Source organism: Poecilia reticulata, unplaced genomic scaffold (genome assembly GCF_000633615.1).
Source record: "Poecilia reticulata strain Guanapo unplaced genomic scaffold, Guppy_female_1.0+MT scaffold_434, whole genome shotgun sequence".
In the NCBI taxonomy this organism is placed as follows: Eukaryota; Metazoa; Chordata; class Actinopteri; order Cyprinodontiformes; family Poeciliidae; genus Poecilia; species Poecilia reticulata.
Window position 1 is genome coordinate 1 of NW_007615200.1, and position 14,661 is coordinate 14,661.

Consider the following 14,661-nt stretch of genomic DNA (forward strand, 5'->3'; position numbering starts at 1 on the left):
CTAGGCACAGCCAAGATACTGCGCAGAACCCTCAAGCTCCCAGGCCTCTGGTAGAGGACCCGAGCTCAGAGGATGAAATCATCCATGATGATTGTGTGTTGTAGAAAGATGAACGTAATATAAAAAATGACAAATCTGTTGTTTCCAATTGTTTCTAATTAGTGGAATCTAAAACACAAAGTGCATATGCAGAATTAACTAAAAATATAGAGTTAGCCACAATTCTGAAAATAATTACTTTTTTAGTATCAAAACATTAGCGGTTAGTCAGTGGCTGTTTGAAAGAGTTTGCAAAACTTCTATTTTTGTTGAAAATAATCATTTCCTAACAGGGAGATTTTAACTCACTCAATAAACCACATAAATGGAAGCCTGGGTAAAAAATAAATAAAAACAGTCTAATATTTGTTGCTGCTTTAAAAAAAATACAATTGCATTGACTTTGTTTTAGCCATAAATGAATTTTCCACATTATTACTAAGCCACCCTTTGGCAAAGAAACTGATCATTCATCATCTGTCTGAAACTCTCAACATCACTGTATATTTAATGAACAGATGCACTGAGGAGAGAGCCGCCAGCACAGTAGGAAACACATAAAACTTAATCCAGTGAAGACTCAACGCGCTCAGAATGAGGAGGTTCTTGGCCTTCATTCTCTCTATTTCTTCTTGATTTGCTGCATTTATCTAACTTTTTTGTCATGTAAAAGTGACTCAGTAAGATTTACAAGTCACATGACTGCACTCAAATATCTCTATCAAAAATCAATAGGAAATCTGAAGGTCAAATGTCCAAATTACTGCTCATTTGCTTTTTTAAATTCCTAATCTAAAATGTTTCACACAGATTTCCGGGTTTGAATAGTTTCTTTTCTATCTGTAAAACTCAGTTGAAATTCAACCATTTTGTGCTCATTGGAAGTAATAATATATCCCCACTTGGTTCAAATTGCCAACAGGAAAAAGAAATAAAAACTTGAGACCCTTTAATGCTTCTTTTATAACCAGTAACTTTCAGCAGCAGCACCCTGTTGCAGCAGGGAGATTAGCCGAACAGACATTGCGTTACTATGGAAACCATGTTATCACACATCTTGTCTTGCAGTCTTAACATACAGATCAACGAGTCATCTAAATTTATTCAGATTTAACTACAACAGATTAAAATGACACTAGCTGCCCTGAAACCCATGAATCAAAACTATTTAAACCAGCTAACTGCCCTTTAATAAATTAAATCTGTGTTTGTTTGTCATTAGTTTCCCAACCTTCCCCCCTAACACATTCTTGCCCGGAGCTGGAAACTGCTGCTTTATTGACGCAAGATAATTGGCGTCTAGCTGCAACAGGGCAATATGCACACAGGTCTCATAAAATAAAACCATGTAAGATTCCTGAAACGACAGAGCAGCTTTACCGGTGCAAGAACACGTACACACACAAAATGAACAAGGTGAGATGCATTAAATAAAGAAATCAGGGACCTCACTCACACTAAGGAAGTCATAAGGAAGTACAAAAAGAAGGCTGATGCTGATGATCTTCCTGCCACACCAATAAAACACAAGTACATCTAAAAATGTACAGCTGTTTGTTTTTACTTAATGAAAGTGCTGCAGGTGCCGCCTCCCTTTAAGTCTGGTTTATCCAAGAAAGAAAAAAGGCACAAAATTACAAAATGTGTTCTAAATAAGAACACACAGACTATTAATCAGCTATTAATCAATAAAATATTTTTTTTGTTACTTTTGGTATTAAAACAGTGATTCCCCCATATTCAGTTTCTTCTTGATAATCTGTGTGTGTCTTCAAACATTAACAAGCTTAATAAATGTTTGTTCCAGCTTATTTACATTGTCCATTAGTCATCTGTCCCTGAAGGCAGCCTCACTCCCCTCCCAACCCTGTTCTCTGACACACACCTTCTGGTAACATTTGGTTTGTAATGCCAGATATTGACCAGCATGTCAATGCATTGACACATTTTCTCAAGGACAGGCAAGTTGCATGCTATGCTGTTAAAATCACAAAAGCAAACCATTTTACATGAGATAATGCATCAACAAAAAATCACCAATTGGACAACAATGCTAGTATATATGAAGGTTGTGTTTTCTGTGATTAGAAATAATGGAACCAGCATCAGACAAGTAAAGTAATAGGATGTGGAATATAGAAATTTGCAATCAGAAGCAGATCAAGAACAACATGGATGCTAAAAAGACGCAAGATGAAAAAATAATTCTATTATCTCAACTCCTAATAAATCCATTTTATTTASATGTAGATGATTGTGATTTAGAAGTAWTGTWCCTTTGTGTATCAAAATAAATGCTTTCAATGTGAAGTGCATGTTTTTTTTCATAGAAAACCCTACAGAGAATCGTTTTAGCAGTAAAACAGTGCGAATAAAATTTTTTTTGAGCAGCTAAATAAACTAAGCTTTTTCATATTTTCTAACAGCAAAAGAAAACTTTTTTTTTTTCAAAATAAACTTTACTTTGATACCGCTAAAATAAAATTCAGTGCAACTACATGGTGGCATGCTGGTGACATAGCAAAGATTGAGATGTCAGATGAATCCAAAGCTGAACATTTTGACCTACATGTTAATTGTTATTTGTGCCAGAAAGGTAAAACTGCACATAATCTGAAACACACCTTTCCCCACTTTGAAACATGGCTGCATCATGCTGTGGGCCTCAGCAGGACCAGGGAAGCTCATAAGAGTTATAGAGAAGATGGATGGATTGAAATACAGAAACATATTGCAGTCCTGGAAGATAACCTGCTAGAGGTCGGATTCTATSTCTGAGGAACGGTCAAGTCAAAGTCCAGACCTAAATCAAACTGATACTGTGAATTGATCTGTTGCAAAATGTGAAAAATTGTGTTTAGAGATAAATTAAATCCAATGTGATTTAGCTGGTAAAAAAAACAATGGAGCAGAATGGACATGCAGCTGTAAAGTAGCAAAAAGGTATTTCTACAAAATATTCCCTTAGGGTCACTGCATGCCACATTTCACTTTTATTATGTGTTACAGTATACTATTTATATCAGCCACAGTTTGCATGTAGTTAGTCWGTTTCTGTGATTTATTTCAAGTAATTTTGGAGCCTTATTCATAGAGAACACTWTAGTCTGTTTTCTAGCTTGWATTGCATATTTGAGCTACTGAATCTGGCTTTCTCTATAAATCCCAAAGGATAGATCTGATTAAGCCATGCTGATGCTGAATTCACATGTGCATGCAGAAACACACGCGCACAGTCAAAAGTGAGGGGAAAAATTATCCTGTAGTTATCTGTGATTAACAAGACGTTAAATATTTCAGTGATAAAGTGGGTGTGGTATGTTAGCAGTGATCTCAAAACTCAATCTGTTTTATTCGTTGTATKACAACTTATAGAAGCAAGAATATTTCACAAAAATCATCGCTAAAATTCATCATCAAAATCAGGCTTTCACATTAATGGATATCCACTCATAAACTATTATTTCATGGAAGCCTGATATTCCACTCACACAACATCCACAGCATGTGCAGTAATGAGTGACTCATGGAAGCAATATGGCTTACATTACCACCCACACAGCTCTGCTTAGAGACCCAACTGATTTAGAAAGACTAAGATATTACATCAACGAGCTATTTGAGCTTAACTCAGTTTTGTTTTATATACATTTATATTACATTATAATAATCAAAGGCCTGATACCCTTCATTTAAATAAGGATCACATAAGTTAAAAATCACTTGCCTGGCCTTCCATCTTCCCAAAGATGCTATAGATGCTCTCACGGTTGTCAAGGGTGATTTCTAAGATTTGGAATCTGCAGGATGCAGAGAGGAGGAGGAAGAGAGGGAGGGAGAGTCAGCTGGTGCTTCTGCCTTACCGCCAGCTGTAAAACATGAAAAACCTCGTTAGTCGCTGTCCGTGGTACTAATCGTGGTACCAAAAACATCTCCGCCTTCTTCTCCCTTAAAATAACCCGTTATAAATCCTGGTAAAGTCTTATAAGAAAGGTAGGCTTTAGGTAAAGAAACAGATGGTTGATGTTAACGTCTACCTCTGCAGTCAAATAGAGGCTAAGCAACATAGTTTTCCCCAGCTGAGGCTTTTCCAAGATCCCAAATATTATCCCAGCCTGCTCAGTCAGAGGGAACTCACCTGTCGTGACTGCTGGAAACCCTCTACGGGCTGCAGCAGGTCTCTTTTTGGTAGCACTGCCTCACACAATTCGTCCCTGGCAGGGGGCTGCGAGGAACAAGGCACGTAACCACACGCTATGATTTCTCCCGTTTCAGCTCGGCCTATGAGAGGCGGCAACGCCAGCGTGTCGTGATGTAGTCCCGCCCCTCTTTTTGCGTGAAAAAATCATGACTCCAGCGCAGCATCACCGCATCCTGAGGCCTCCGCGTCCAATCATGGCTGAAGCCCTTACTCGGTTAGTTGGTCACAACAGGCGCATGCGCATCCCGTGGGGGGATGGGGTGTGTCACAGTGGGTCGTGAGGATGTATTTGTATAGCTCCACTCTCTGTGTTTCTCTCTCTCTCACACACACACACATTCTCTCTCCGGTGTCCTCCATGATGCTTCCAGAAGTTGACCTTGGCGCTGCTGCTGATGCAACTCGGCCCGTTTATGGGACATCTTGTCATGTGATGCAGCTCAGAGGATGCTTCAGCAATAAAATTATTCCTTAAAGCATTTTGGTTTATAGCTATGATTATCGTTTTTTAAATTGATATAGAAATTTTGTTGCTACATTTAGTTACTAAAATCAAGCCAAGTTAGGCTTGTGAAACATATCCTGAATTCGCATTTTTAGTCAGTATTTAAAAACAAAATTGACCTTTACTGTCCCTTCAGAAAAAGTAAGTCATCATCTTAGCATTTCTAACAAAATATGCTATAATCAGTTGAAAATGTGGGCTACCTCCCTAAACTACTTATTTCTTGCCTCATATTTGTATTCGACTGCTTGTTTCAAAGGAAAATTAAACAAAAACATTATTTTATTAGTTAAAATAAATAGAACATTTGTAATCAGTCCCCCTAAATCACTATCTTGCAAAAAATATTTGCAAAATATGCAGAGAGGATATATAAAAATATTGATTTGCAGCTTCCAGTTTTTTGGAATAAGAGTCTATTAACTTTTCACACTTAAGACCAGTTTTAATCCATTGGTAATATTGCATAAACTCAGTCAGTTGGGTTGAAACATCTATATATTTTTAGGTTTTTCCAGATTTTCAGTTGGACAAAACATTTTGCTTTTAAGTTGGCTTTTACAAGACATGTCAATGATTTTAACTAGAACCGTCCCATTAYGGGTCTGACTGCATATTTAGGGTTGTTGTCCTGCTATAAGGTAAATTTCCTTCCTATTTTCCAGTCTGTTGCATAAACTACCATGTTTTCTTAAATGACTGGGCTGCTTTTAACTCAGTTTTTCTTCAGATCAACTGTGCCCACGTTTAGAACTGTTAAAGAACTCCCCCCAATTTCCTTTCTTTAAAGCATGCATCACTTTTTTCATTTCAGATTTATGTGCTCCTGTGTATTGTACCTCATAAAATCCCATTAAAATAGCAATACATTTAAGGTTGTGGTTTTAATGTGAAAAATATATATATATAAATCCTGTAGAACCAGGATTTCATTTCCAGCTTGAGTTAAACTTTTTCTCATTTTGGAAACATAAAACATGTCACTTGGTCCTCATCTCTAAAGCTTTCAGAACTTTCTCATGCCACAAATTGAACTTTTTTGAGTTCACTCCAGTAGCTTTAAACTGAATTTTTTAAATAACTTACTTTTCTGAGGCCTCACATATGTTGATTACAAGAGATTAGTTTTTCTTCTATGCTTATTTTTTATGCAAAAAAAAAGGCACAAAACCTGAAATAACCCGGAATAAAAAATGGATAAAAATCAATTGTCCTAATAGTTTTCCGATCCGAATATGAAGCAGATCTAAGCACCTGCTGGTAAAAAAATAAATATTCAAAGAAATAAAACACATTTTCACAGTAACAGTGTTTTATTTAAGCTTCATATTAAGCTTATGGGATGAGAAAAGAAACAATGAACACTTTGCCTTCAAATTCTTCCAGCAAAAGTCCCTGATTGCCGTTGATCATCCCATTTCTGAACCTGTAAAACAAGTAAAGAAAATCAGGAGGCAATCAAAATACGAACAGATGAAAATACCACACTGAAAGAAGAAAAAAAAATTCCAAAATATTTACTTTTGAAATCATAAATTTGGATTCATTCATTTTATTTAAAGTACATCTACATCATACAACAGATCATCTTGACTTGGCAGGATCAAATGGTAAAAGAGAACAAAGTGCTTGGGATGTGGAACTCTGCAAAAGACATCTCTTGTAACAAAAAGCATTCAGGCAGTTAATTTTAAGAAGATAAAATGAAATCCTGTGACTCCTGTTGGATTAGCAACAAAACTTTAAGTTGGTTGCTGCAAATGTTTAACACTAAAACTATTTGTATTTTCTTCTGTTAATCCATATCACGGCACACATACCCAGGCAATGGGGCAGAGACTCTTGTATACCCTGCGGTACCACTCACAAGGAGTCGTCTTCTGTTTTTTAGCAGACAGAACTTTGTTACATCTGTGGTAATCTGTTGAGAGAATATGAAAGCAGTAAAAAAAACGTTTAGTTAAGAAGCAGAAGGCAAACAGTAGTAGTAATTTGTATTATTGAGAACCTCCGAAACTTCAATCTTTCCCCAGTTTTAATTGTGCATATTTATCCTATGCTAAAACCACAATATGTAAATATATGACTCAATAAATTTTGCACAATCTGAAACATTTTTGATGTGGAAAAACTGCTTTAGCATGGATGCACAAATGATGTCCTACATATATTTACAGTTTTGCAAAAAAGATGTCACAAAACCCCAAAAAGTTTCAAGAAATCTCAGAAAAAATGTAAGAAATTATAATATGCCATTTGTTCTGCATAGAGAAGCCTAGTTCTCATCATTTGTTGTGGGTAGTTATTATATAGGAATGCCAACATTTTATTATTGATATTATTGGTAAAATGTTCTGTGACTGAAAGTCCAGAATGTAAACTACAGGAATGTAAACTACTACTACAAACATGTGTTGAAAGTGACAGTAAAACAGCACCAGGTCTCATCAGGGAACATTTAGCTGCTTTCAAAGGTTTCATTGAAGAAGCTTTACTATCGGTCTAAAATGGAGCCAGCATTTTRTTCATGCTCCAACAGCTCCATCTCGCCTCTCCTTTGTAGAGCATCTCTGCCCCAGAAATATAACAGATTATGTAACCTACATTTCTGTGAGCTGTATCTTGACTTGAGGCAGGATTTCCCTTCAATATTAAAATAAGCTATATTTTAATATTAAAGAGTTACATTTTTATCTTGTTTTTTTTTATGTGCTAAAATGACTAAATTATAATACAAATAGTGGCTGCTTATACTACAGCTGGGATATCTAGTTTTATATACTGTTACCCAACAGTGCAAATTCCAAGTGTAAACAGGAAGAAACATCAACACACTGAACTAAAGCTTGTTTTTTTTTTCTCCATTCTTAAAAAAAATGTAATCCTATCACAAAATAAAAACAGAAAGCACATGAGAAAACCTGCTAGTGATCCTAAATGGATGTAATAAAACAAAGCACACTGTCTTGCTTACCTAAGTAGTTCTGGTAGCAGTTCCGGGTCTGGTTGGTGTTGGGGAACCGGGCATCAAAAGGAGCTGTCCTGTACTTCTTGATCTTCTCTTCAAACTTACCAGACATTTTCAGCCTCTGTAAATCAACACAAGTTCAACAGCATGGTAGTAAGAACAATAATGTATTTGGATTACATGACAGGCAAAATGCAATCAATGCAAATTAGGAAGATAATTTCTGGCATATGGGGCAAGCTCTTAATGTCAAACAATATTAAACCTATGCTTATTTTTCAGATTGAAATCAAATCAAACCAATTTAGACCTAAAATGAACGCATAAGTGAAATTAACGTAAGCGAATTTGTGCCGTCTTCGCAACACGTGACCACGGCGAACAACTACACAAACACACAAGACTTTCTTAACTGAATAAGATTTTTGTGGATAAATGGATTTAGCTACATTAGAAGCAAATACAAATCTCAATGCTACACTCAAAACGTTTTTGTAACTGTAATATAACAGAAACAAAATTACATTACTAGCTAATGCACTTATCTTAATGATACACTAAGACCGTTTTTTTAAACTGAAATACAACAGAAAAACTACATTACGAGCAAGTATACATATCGCATCGCTACACTCAAAAATTATGTACACTGTTCTATACTTTATCAACCAAAGAAAAAACACCACAAGCCCACGTGTCTTTCAAACACATAAATACTTACAAAGACGAAAGTTTTCTAATGTAAAGCGTATAAAGTGCACTAAAGTGGGCGTTCACGAGCCGTTTACTTTCTACTAACCGCCTAAATTCTTGTTGACAAGGTAACCGGAGAAATTCATTTTGCTGCTAAGAGCCCTCACTCGGTCATGTTTCTGCCAAAATGACAGATAGTTTGTAATACAGATGTTCCACTCTGTTCAAATTTCCAACCCCACATTTTTTGAACCATTCTTATCATGAATTTAGTCATACAATTTTCTACCTATGAACTTATTTACCAGATTATTAAAATGCTTTACATACAAGAAACTGAGATTTATATTGCCCTCTGCAAAAAATACAGTTATATGTATGCACCGTTCTCTGCAGAGAAAAGTATACATTTTGTAATTTCTATAAAGCTGTTATTATTTAAGTGACATTTAAAGAAAAACAAAACAAAAAACAAACAGTGGAACCAAATTGCTAGAGACACCCCGCCGGATTCTAAATCTGTCCATTACTTTTGGTCTACGAGATAAATTTAGTAAATTATGGTTAAACCTGGTCACCAGCGGTCACTAATCTCTTCAAACAAGTAAATTCTACTATTTCACGTAGCATTTACACGAAGAACACACTCTTATATAATTAAATTCATTCGTTGGTGGTATTTCTAAATAGCAAAGTTAATTCTAGATTGTCTTTCTTTAGAAAAAAAAAAACAAAAAAACATTTACAATACCTTCTCAAATAATCTCAGCTCTAATCCGCGCTTGTTCTTTCTGCTCAGCAACCAAATTCACTCAGAAAGCATTCTGGGAAACGGAGTCTATAAAACGTACTTCTCAGTGCAGCACTGCCATCTACTGGACAAACAGAGAATGTACACATAGACTATACAAATAAAATAAATGTTTGACAGAGTATTGAAGAAAGCCAGTTAAAATGAAAGAAAAAATAATTAAACATTGACATATCAGTTTATTAACAGTTATTTTAATCAGATAGAAACTAATAGTTTCACAAACGTGCCACAATTTCAGTCAACAAATCAAAAATAATCTATTTTATTTGTTTAGATTACAATGTAGTTAATATCAATTTAAATTTAAAAGAGCCTTCGACATTTTATGGCAGTGATAGTTGGAAAATGTTACTTGTAATATTTTTTTCAGCCAAAAGATACAATTCAGAGAAACAAAATGAAGAATGAAATTACTAAACTATAAAAATCACAAAGAAAAATTACAAAGAGAATCCGCCATTAAAAAAAAAATAAAAGTAGAAAGAATAAGTAGGATTTAAACAAGTGCACAAAATGAGTGAGTAACAAAAAACATCTTTGAATAAAAGTCACTGTTCTCTAATTAGTCCTGTTAACACAATCCTAATATTTGCTTCTAATTTCTAGGGATTTTCTACGTCTTTATACAGTGACAGAAAATGTTGGAAAATATGACTGATCCTTAATATATTCTTTTCTATGTTAAACCACCTTAACATACAAGAGAAAAGATTTAGGAGGTATATTTAAAAATAAAAATAAAAAAAGCCGTTGAGTTTGGTCACTGTAGAGAAGCTTGTCTGCGTTCACAGATCCTCCTCAGCTGACCAGAACAGCTGGAGCTGAACCAGCTCTTCCGGTAGTTGTCTCCTGGTGTGAGTCGACCGCAGAGCTCCTTCCTCTCTCCTGTGACGTCTGGCTCATGTTCCCAAAACCTGCAGAGACAAGATAAATAAATTCAAACATTATATTATCCACCTCTACTTCAACATATCTCACTCATATTGTTACTGAGGTAGTTTGCTAGTATCTTCTATCACYGAAGATGTTAGTTATGTTTACTGAGATGCAAGTATAATTTCTTTCATATTGAACATCCAGATTATGACTTTCAATAATTCCTTTTTTTAAATCTATGGGCTGCAACACAAACAATTAAAAAGAATGTGCTGCAGGTAGTCATATTTAAATCCACCAGAAGACAAACAAATCAGAATATTTACTTCAATTATGTACAACAAAAATGTGCCCCCAAAATTMTTTTGATTTTTTTGAAAGTTTCTGGGAAGTCAAATAAATAATTTATCCTGGACTGCAGAACATTACATCTCTGATCAAATGAGCTCAACAGAGTCTYCACTTYCTGCAATGAATCAAGAAGATTCACCTGCCAACCAACATCCTCAGCACATTCTGTCGATGCCCCATAGGGATCATATTGACCGGTGGATTTCTGTATGGTCAATCAGCAGCACAGCTGCAGACTGGAAGGCTCCTGAGAGAGTGGTGAGGACAGAAGAGGAAATTACAGAGACTCCTCCTCCTTCTATTAAGGACTTGGGGGCTGGAACTGCTTGTTGCATGTGGTTAAAAGTGTCAGAGATTGTACACATCTACTTCAGGTTCAGTTATTGGTGCTGCAGCATGAAATCCAGAATAGCCAGAATATGCAACATCTCCATATCTCAAACCATAAGACTTCCTTAATGTAAAAGTTTATAGTCTTGTTGTCAGGATGTCGACAACCAAGGGTAATAATTTCTGTGTAATAATTAAATGCAACAATCCAGCTGCATTCTGCAGTGCCTGCTGTATTKCCATTGTATGTACACTATTACTTTTCTCTCTGCTATCCTCTGWTCATTTTAGTTTTTATATATTTTAAGTGTTGTGCTTTAATGGGATTTTGTTCATGTGTGCRCTTGTAGTGAATATCCTGAATGACAGTAAAGTATCTAAAATGTGATGAAACCTAGAACTGCTTGGAAGAAACRACGTCTTTTTAATTAAATRATAAACTAAACTACCATCCTTTCTCTCTATAKCTGTGTAACCTGACAGGTTGTCCTGAAACATGTGATCAAACTGTCACAAGCTTAAAAAGACCTGCTGGCTTCTAACCTCTTATGCCCTYCTTCCACCCCTCCGCCTCTTCAGCCCTGTCTTTTCACTCACTGTGGTCCGTTCTGCAGCGGGGTGCCGTCACTCCACTGCCAGGTCCCGTCCACAGCGCTGCTCCTCAGACCGAGCCAGTATGAGTCTCCCTGGCTCCGGCTCTGGGCCATTTTGAATAGAAACTCCTGAGAAAAAAGTTGATAACATCGGGGTCAAATTCATTTTCTTCAGTAGTTCTGCTTTAACTTGGCTTMTGATAATAAATTCTGGATGTAATCTGTGTTACATGAGCTGTAAATTTAATGAAAGACTAAACCTCCAATGACCTTAAGCTGCCTCCCGCTCCTTTTAGTCGTCGTAAAGCTATTCTTAACCAAACTCACTGCTGCTGCTATGCATGTATATGTGCACGGCTATATATGGACATGCGGAACCTGTGCATATATAAACTCTGGAACATCTTATTGCACAGTAACCCCAAATATGTGCAGAAGATGCAGAAAATCCCAACAGAGCTCCATTAACCCACTTATAAAGATATATGAAAAGATGTTTAAGCTGTGAGACCCGAGATGGTTTCCATTGAATTTGTGACTGAATGCAACTTAATCTTTTTTTTGAGAGAGAGAAAAATGGAGAGAGAGAGAGAAAGAGAGAGAGAGAGAGAGAGAGAGAGAGAGCAATATGTCTGTGATCACCTGCTCCTCCTCTGTCTTGATTGTAGCCAGAGCGCCCCCCAGTGACATGCAGAGGTACTGACTACTGATCCAGTCAGCTCTATCCTCACTGAAGTAGAAACATTTCTCTCCTTGAAGTGTCCAGTCAGTCAAACATGGCCTGCACTTTCTCTCTGTTTGAAATGTTAAAATCCCAGAGAGGAAAAAAGCTTYAGAAATTGTCATAAGCTGCTTTAAGCCCTTTTTGTCAGAAGTTCTCCATGGATTTCTAATACTGCCGTTGTGAAATCATCTCATTTTGACCCCAGCTCCAGAATGTCCTTTAAATTCCCCTTTTCAAAACATAACATTGCACTATTTTATCTTTGWCATAATTATTGACTATTTATGCTTATATTTGGCATTTTACATTAGGAGTTAAAGTTCATATCAAAGTAAGGTAGAYACACGCCCTTCAGTTTCTCACTGACATTTTCTTTTAAAATGATTAATTCTTCAAAATGTGAAAAAATGTGAAATAAATGAACATTTTTCATGAAAATCAAAACAGAGCTTGAAGAATTTACAAGGACATCTAGGAAAACACATTTTGTTCAACTTTATTAGTTCTGTTAATTTAGTCTAAGACCGTCTGTTGGGCCCTCGCTGGTATKTGTTGCCTTCTAGTCAAATGAAAAAGTCMATTTTTAATTCTGAACTTCAGCTTAAAATCACCTCTCATTAATTATCAGCAGTTTTCTTTTTTYGACAAAGTGSATTTTCAAGAATTTTGAAGCTTGAACACAAACTCACCACCAGTGGAAGAGTTGTTGATGGGACAGTACTGGTTCAGAGCAGGATACTGGGCGAACAGGAGGTGATGGGACTGGTTCAGCTTCTCCAGACGGTTTGTCAGTTCTTGCAGTTTATTTTCTTGCAGAGATGACTGAGACTGAGAAGTCAACATAATCTGAACCACTGTGGGATCATACACATTTTTTTAAATTTTTTTATTCAGCAAGTTTTTTGAATTTACATTGTTGTTAGTAGATTGTTAGAAGGAATACATTTCTGTATTAAAAAGATTATATTTCTTTTAATGTTTCATCACAGTCCAACAGTCCAACTGTTTCTTGCACATTTTATCAACATCTGTTTAACTTAAAATTTAAGTACCTTGAATGTCATTTGAAACTTTTATTTCTAAAACATTTTGAGAACAATGGATGCCTATTTCTACTTTACGCTACTTTCCATTTTTCTAATATGTAAAATCCTAACAAAATAATTTACTGGATAACCCACGGGGTCACAATAGTCTTTGACTAATAGAAAGCTGATKTAAATAAAATGGCATAGCTGTCACACTTAGCTGAACATCAGAACAGTCTCTCAAAATGCTTTGCAACATCAGTTGAACACGAAATGAGGATTTGTCTTCCAGAGTAATGTTTTCATTAAGATTGTACTCCAGTGGGCTTTTAGAGACTTACATGATCCACACTGATGATCACATACGCTCTTCTGTTTGCATTTCTATATTACAGTCACTGTTGCAGATGTAAGATGGGATACTCACAGCAGAGAGTCTGCAGCAGAGTCACGATGGTGAGCAGGAAGCAGAGCAGAGATAAGTAATGAGCCAACTGTCTGTGGTCACTGAATGAAGCTAAAAGWCAAAAACCCAAACAAAAGTATGAGCTAAATCCCCAGCATCAGCTCAGCAGTGCAGACGCATATGTTTTTAGCCTACAATCAAGCGACATTGGTAGTTTTGACTTGAATTTTGAGAAATATTGGAGTGAAATGTGTTCATATAGAACAAGATGCAGACTACAATAAGAACATGTGTYACTGTCTCTCTAAGAAATATCAACATAGACCTTCTCACTTTGACTTTGAAAGAAAAATCATTTWAAAATGTGTACTAAAACTGAAACTATTAGCATGGCCGCACACTAATGTTTTCCTTCCATGTAATTTACTAAAAAAACCACATGTTTAACTTCAAAGCAAGAAAAACTCAGAAATGAAATGATTAGAAAAAATAACTAAATGAACAATGAGTTCATAGGGAGGTTTTAAAAACCACTTGACATAGTTAATACATTTTGATGCAAAATAACTGATTTTTCAAGTACACGAACAATCCACATGAGGCACTTGATCTTTTCTGAATGTGAAAATTCATTAGTGTTTTGGAAATAAAAACTAAAAGGGCTTTCATTCAATCACACCATAGAGAAAGAAAAAAACTGAATTACCTTTTCCTTGGGCGGCTTTAGTTGTTTCTCCTTCTAGCAGAGTTAATCCATTGCTTACTCCCATTATGATCTCGTCATATGCAAGTTAGATTTCACTCTTTTGCTCCATTAAAACTGAACTTTTCTATTTAAGCTAGCTTTCCAAAGCTTGTAAACCTCTGAAAAGCTCAAAAGCTCCTACAACCAACAAGCAAAAGAGAGGATCAAGAGTCTGACGCAGTGTCACATATGAATACCAAATTAATGGCTCTCCAACTGTATGTAAAGTAGAAGTGACTGTGATAGTCAAATAACTGGCAGGACCAAAGCCACAATCTTTCCCTTATTTTAGAGAATATCAAGGAATGTGCAGCCTCTAGTGGCTGCGATAGGAACTGAAAATGGATATTCTTTAACAGTGCTAAGAAAGTTTCATCCATCCATCCAT

At 35.9% G+C, this 14,661-nt stretch overlaps 2 protein-coding genes across 3 annotated transcripts; both read right to left on the reverse strand.

The window, feature by feature from the left end:
* Nucleotides 1–6,039: 6,039 nt before the first annotated feature.
* LOC103460996 (cytochrome c oxidase subunit 6B1-like) lies at nt 6,040–9,259 on the reverse strand. 2 transcript variants are annotated; one of them, XM_008403312.2, is made up of 4 exons: nt 9,158–9,259; nt 7,720–7,834; nt 6,566–6,666; nt 6,040–6,171 (listed from the first exon to the last, which is right to left on the reverse strand). In XM_008403312.2, exons 2-4 carry the CDS (start codon nt 7,823–7,825, stop codon nt 6,118–6,120), a joined length of 261 nt encoding a protein of 86 aa, XP_008401534.1. In that variant the 5' UTR covers nt 7,826–7,834; nt 9,158–9,259; the 3' UTR covers nt 6,040–6,117. The 2 variants fall into 2 exon arrangements, with proteins under 2 accessions (XP_008401534.1, XP_008401533.1); XM_008403311.1 differs by lacking the exon at nt 9,158–9,259 and adding an exon at nt 8,435–8,544.
* Nucleotides 9,260–9,678: 419 nt separating this feature from the next.
* On the reverse strand, nt 9,679–14,435 carry LOC103460997 (C-type lectin domain family 4 member E-like). The gene is made up of 6 exons (XM_008403313.2): nt 14,235–14,435; nt 13,550–13,639; nt 12,784–12,948; nt 12,013–12,164; nt 11,375–11,499; nt 9,679–10,134 (listed from the first exon to the last, which is right to left on the reverse strand). Exons 1-6 carry the CDS (start codon nt 14,296–14,298, stop codon nt 9,981–9,983), a joined length of 750 nt encoding a protein of 249 aa, XP_008401535.1. The 5' UTR covers nt 14,299–14,435; the 3' UTR covers nt 9,679–9,980.
* Between the last annotated feature and the right edge of the window lie 226 nt (nt 14,436–14,661).

Excerpts from the sequence above, each read along its gene's own strand:
- LOC103460996 (XM_008403312.2), bottom strand. The coding sequence starts at position 7,825 with ATGTCTGGTAAGTTTGAAGAGAAGATCAAGAAGTACAGGACAGCTCCT. Across the intron at positions 6,667-7,719 it reads CTGCTACCAGAACTACTTAG|ATTACCACAGATGTAACAAA; the intron begins GTAAGCAAGACA and ends TTCTCTCAACAG. Across the intron at positions 6,172-6,565 it reads GTCTCTGCCCCATTGCCTGG|GTTCAGAAATGGGATGATCA; the intron begins GTATGTGTGCCG and ends CTTGTTTTACAG.
- LOC103460997 (XM_008403313.2), bottom strand. The coding sequence starts at position 14,298 with ATGGGAGTAAGCAATGGATTAACTCTGCTAGAAGGAGAAACAACTAAA. Across the intron at positions 12,165-12,783 it reads CAACAACTCTTCCACTGGTG|AGAGAAAGTGCAGGCCATGT; the intron begins GTGAGTTTGTGT and ends CATTTCAAACAG. Across the intron at positions 10,135-11,374 it reads CCGCTGCAGAACGGACCACA|GTTTTGGGAACATGAGCCAG; the intron begins GTGAGTGAAAAG and ends TTGTCTCTGCAG.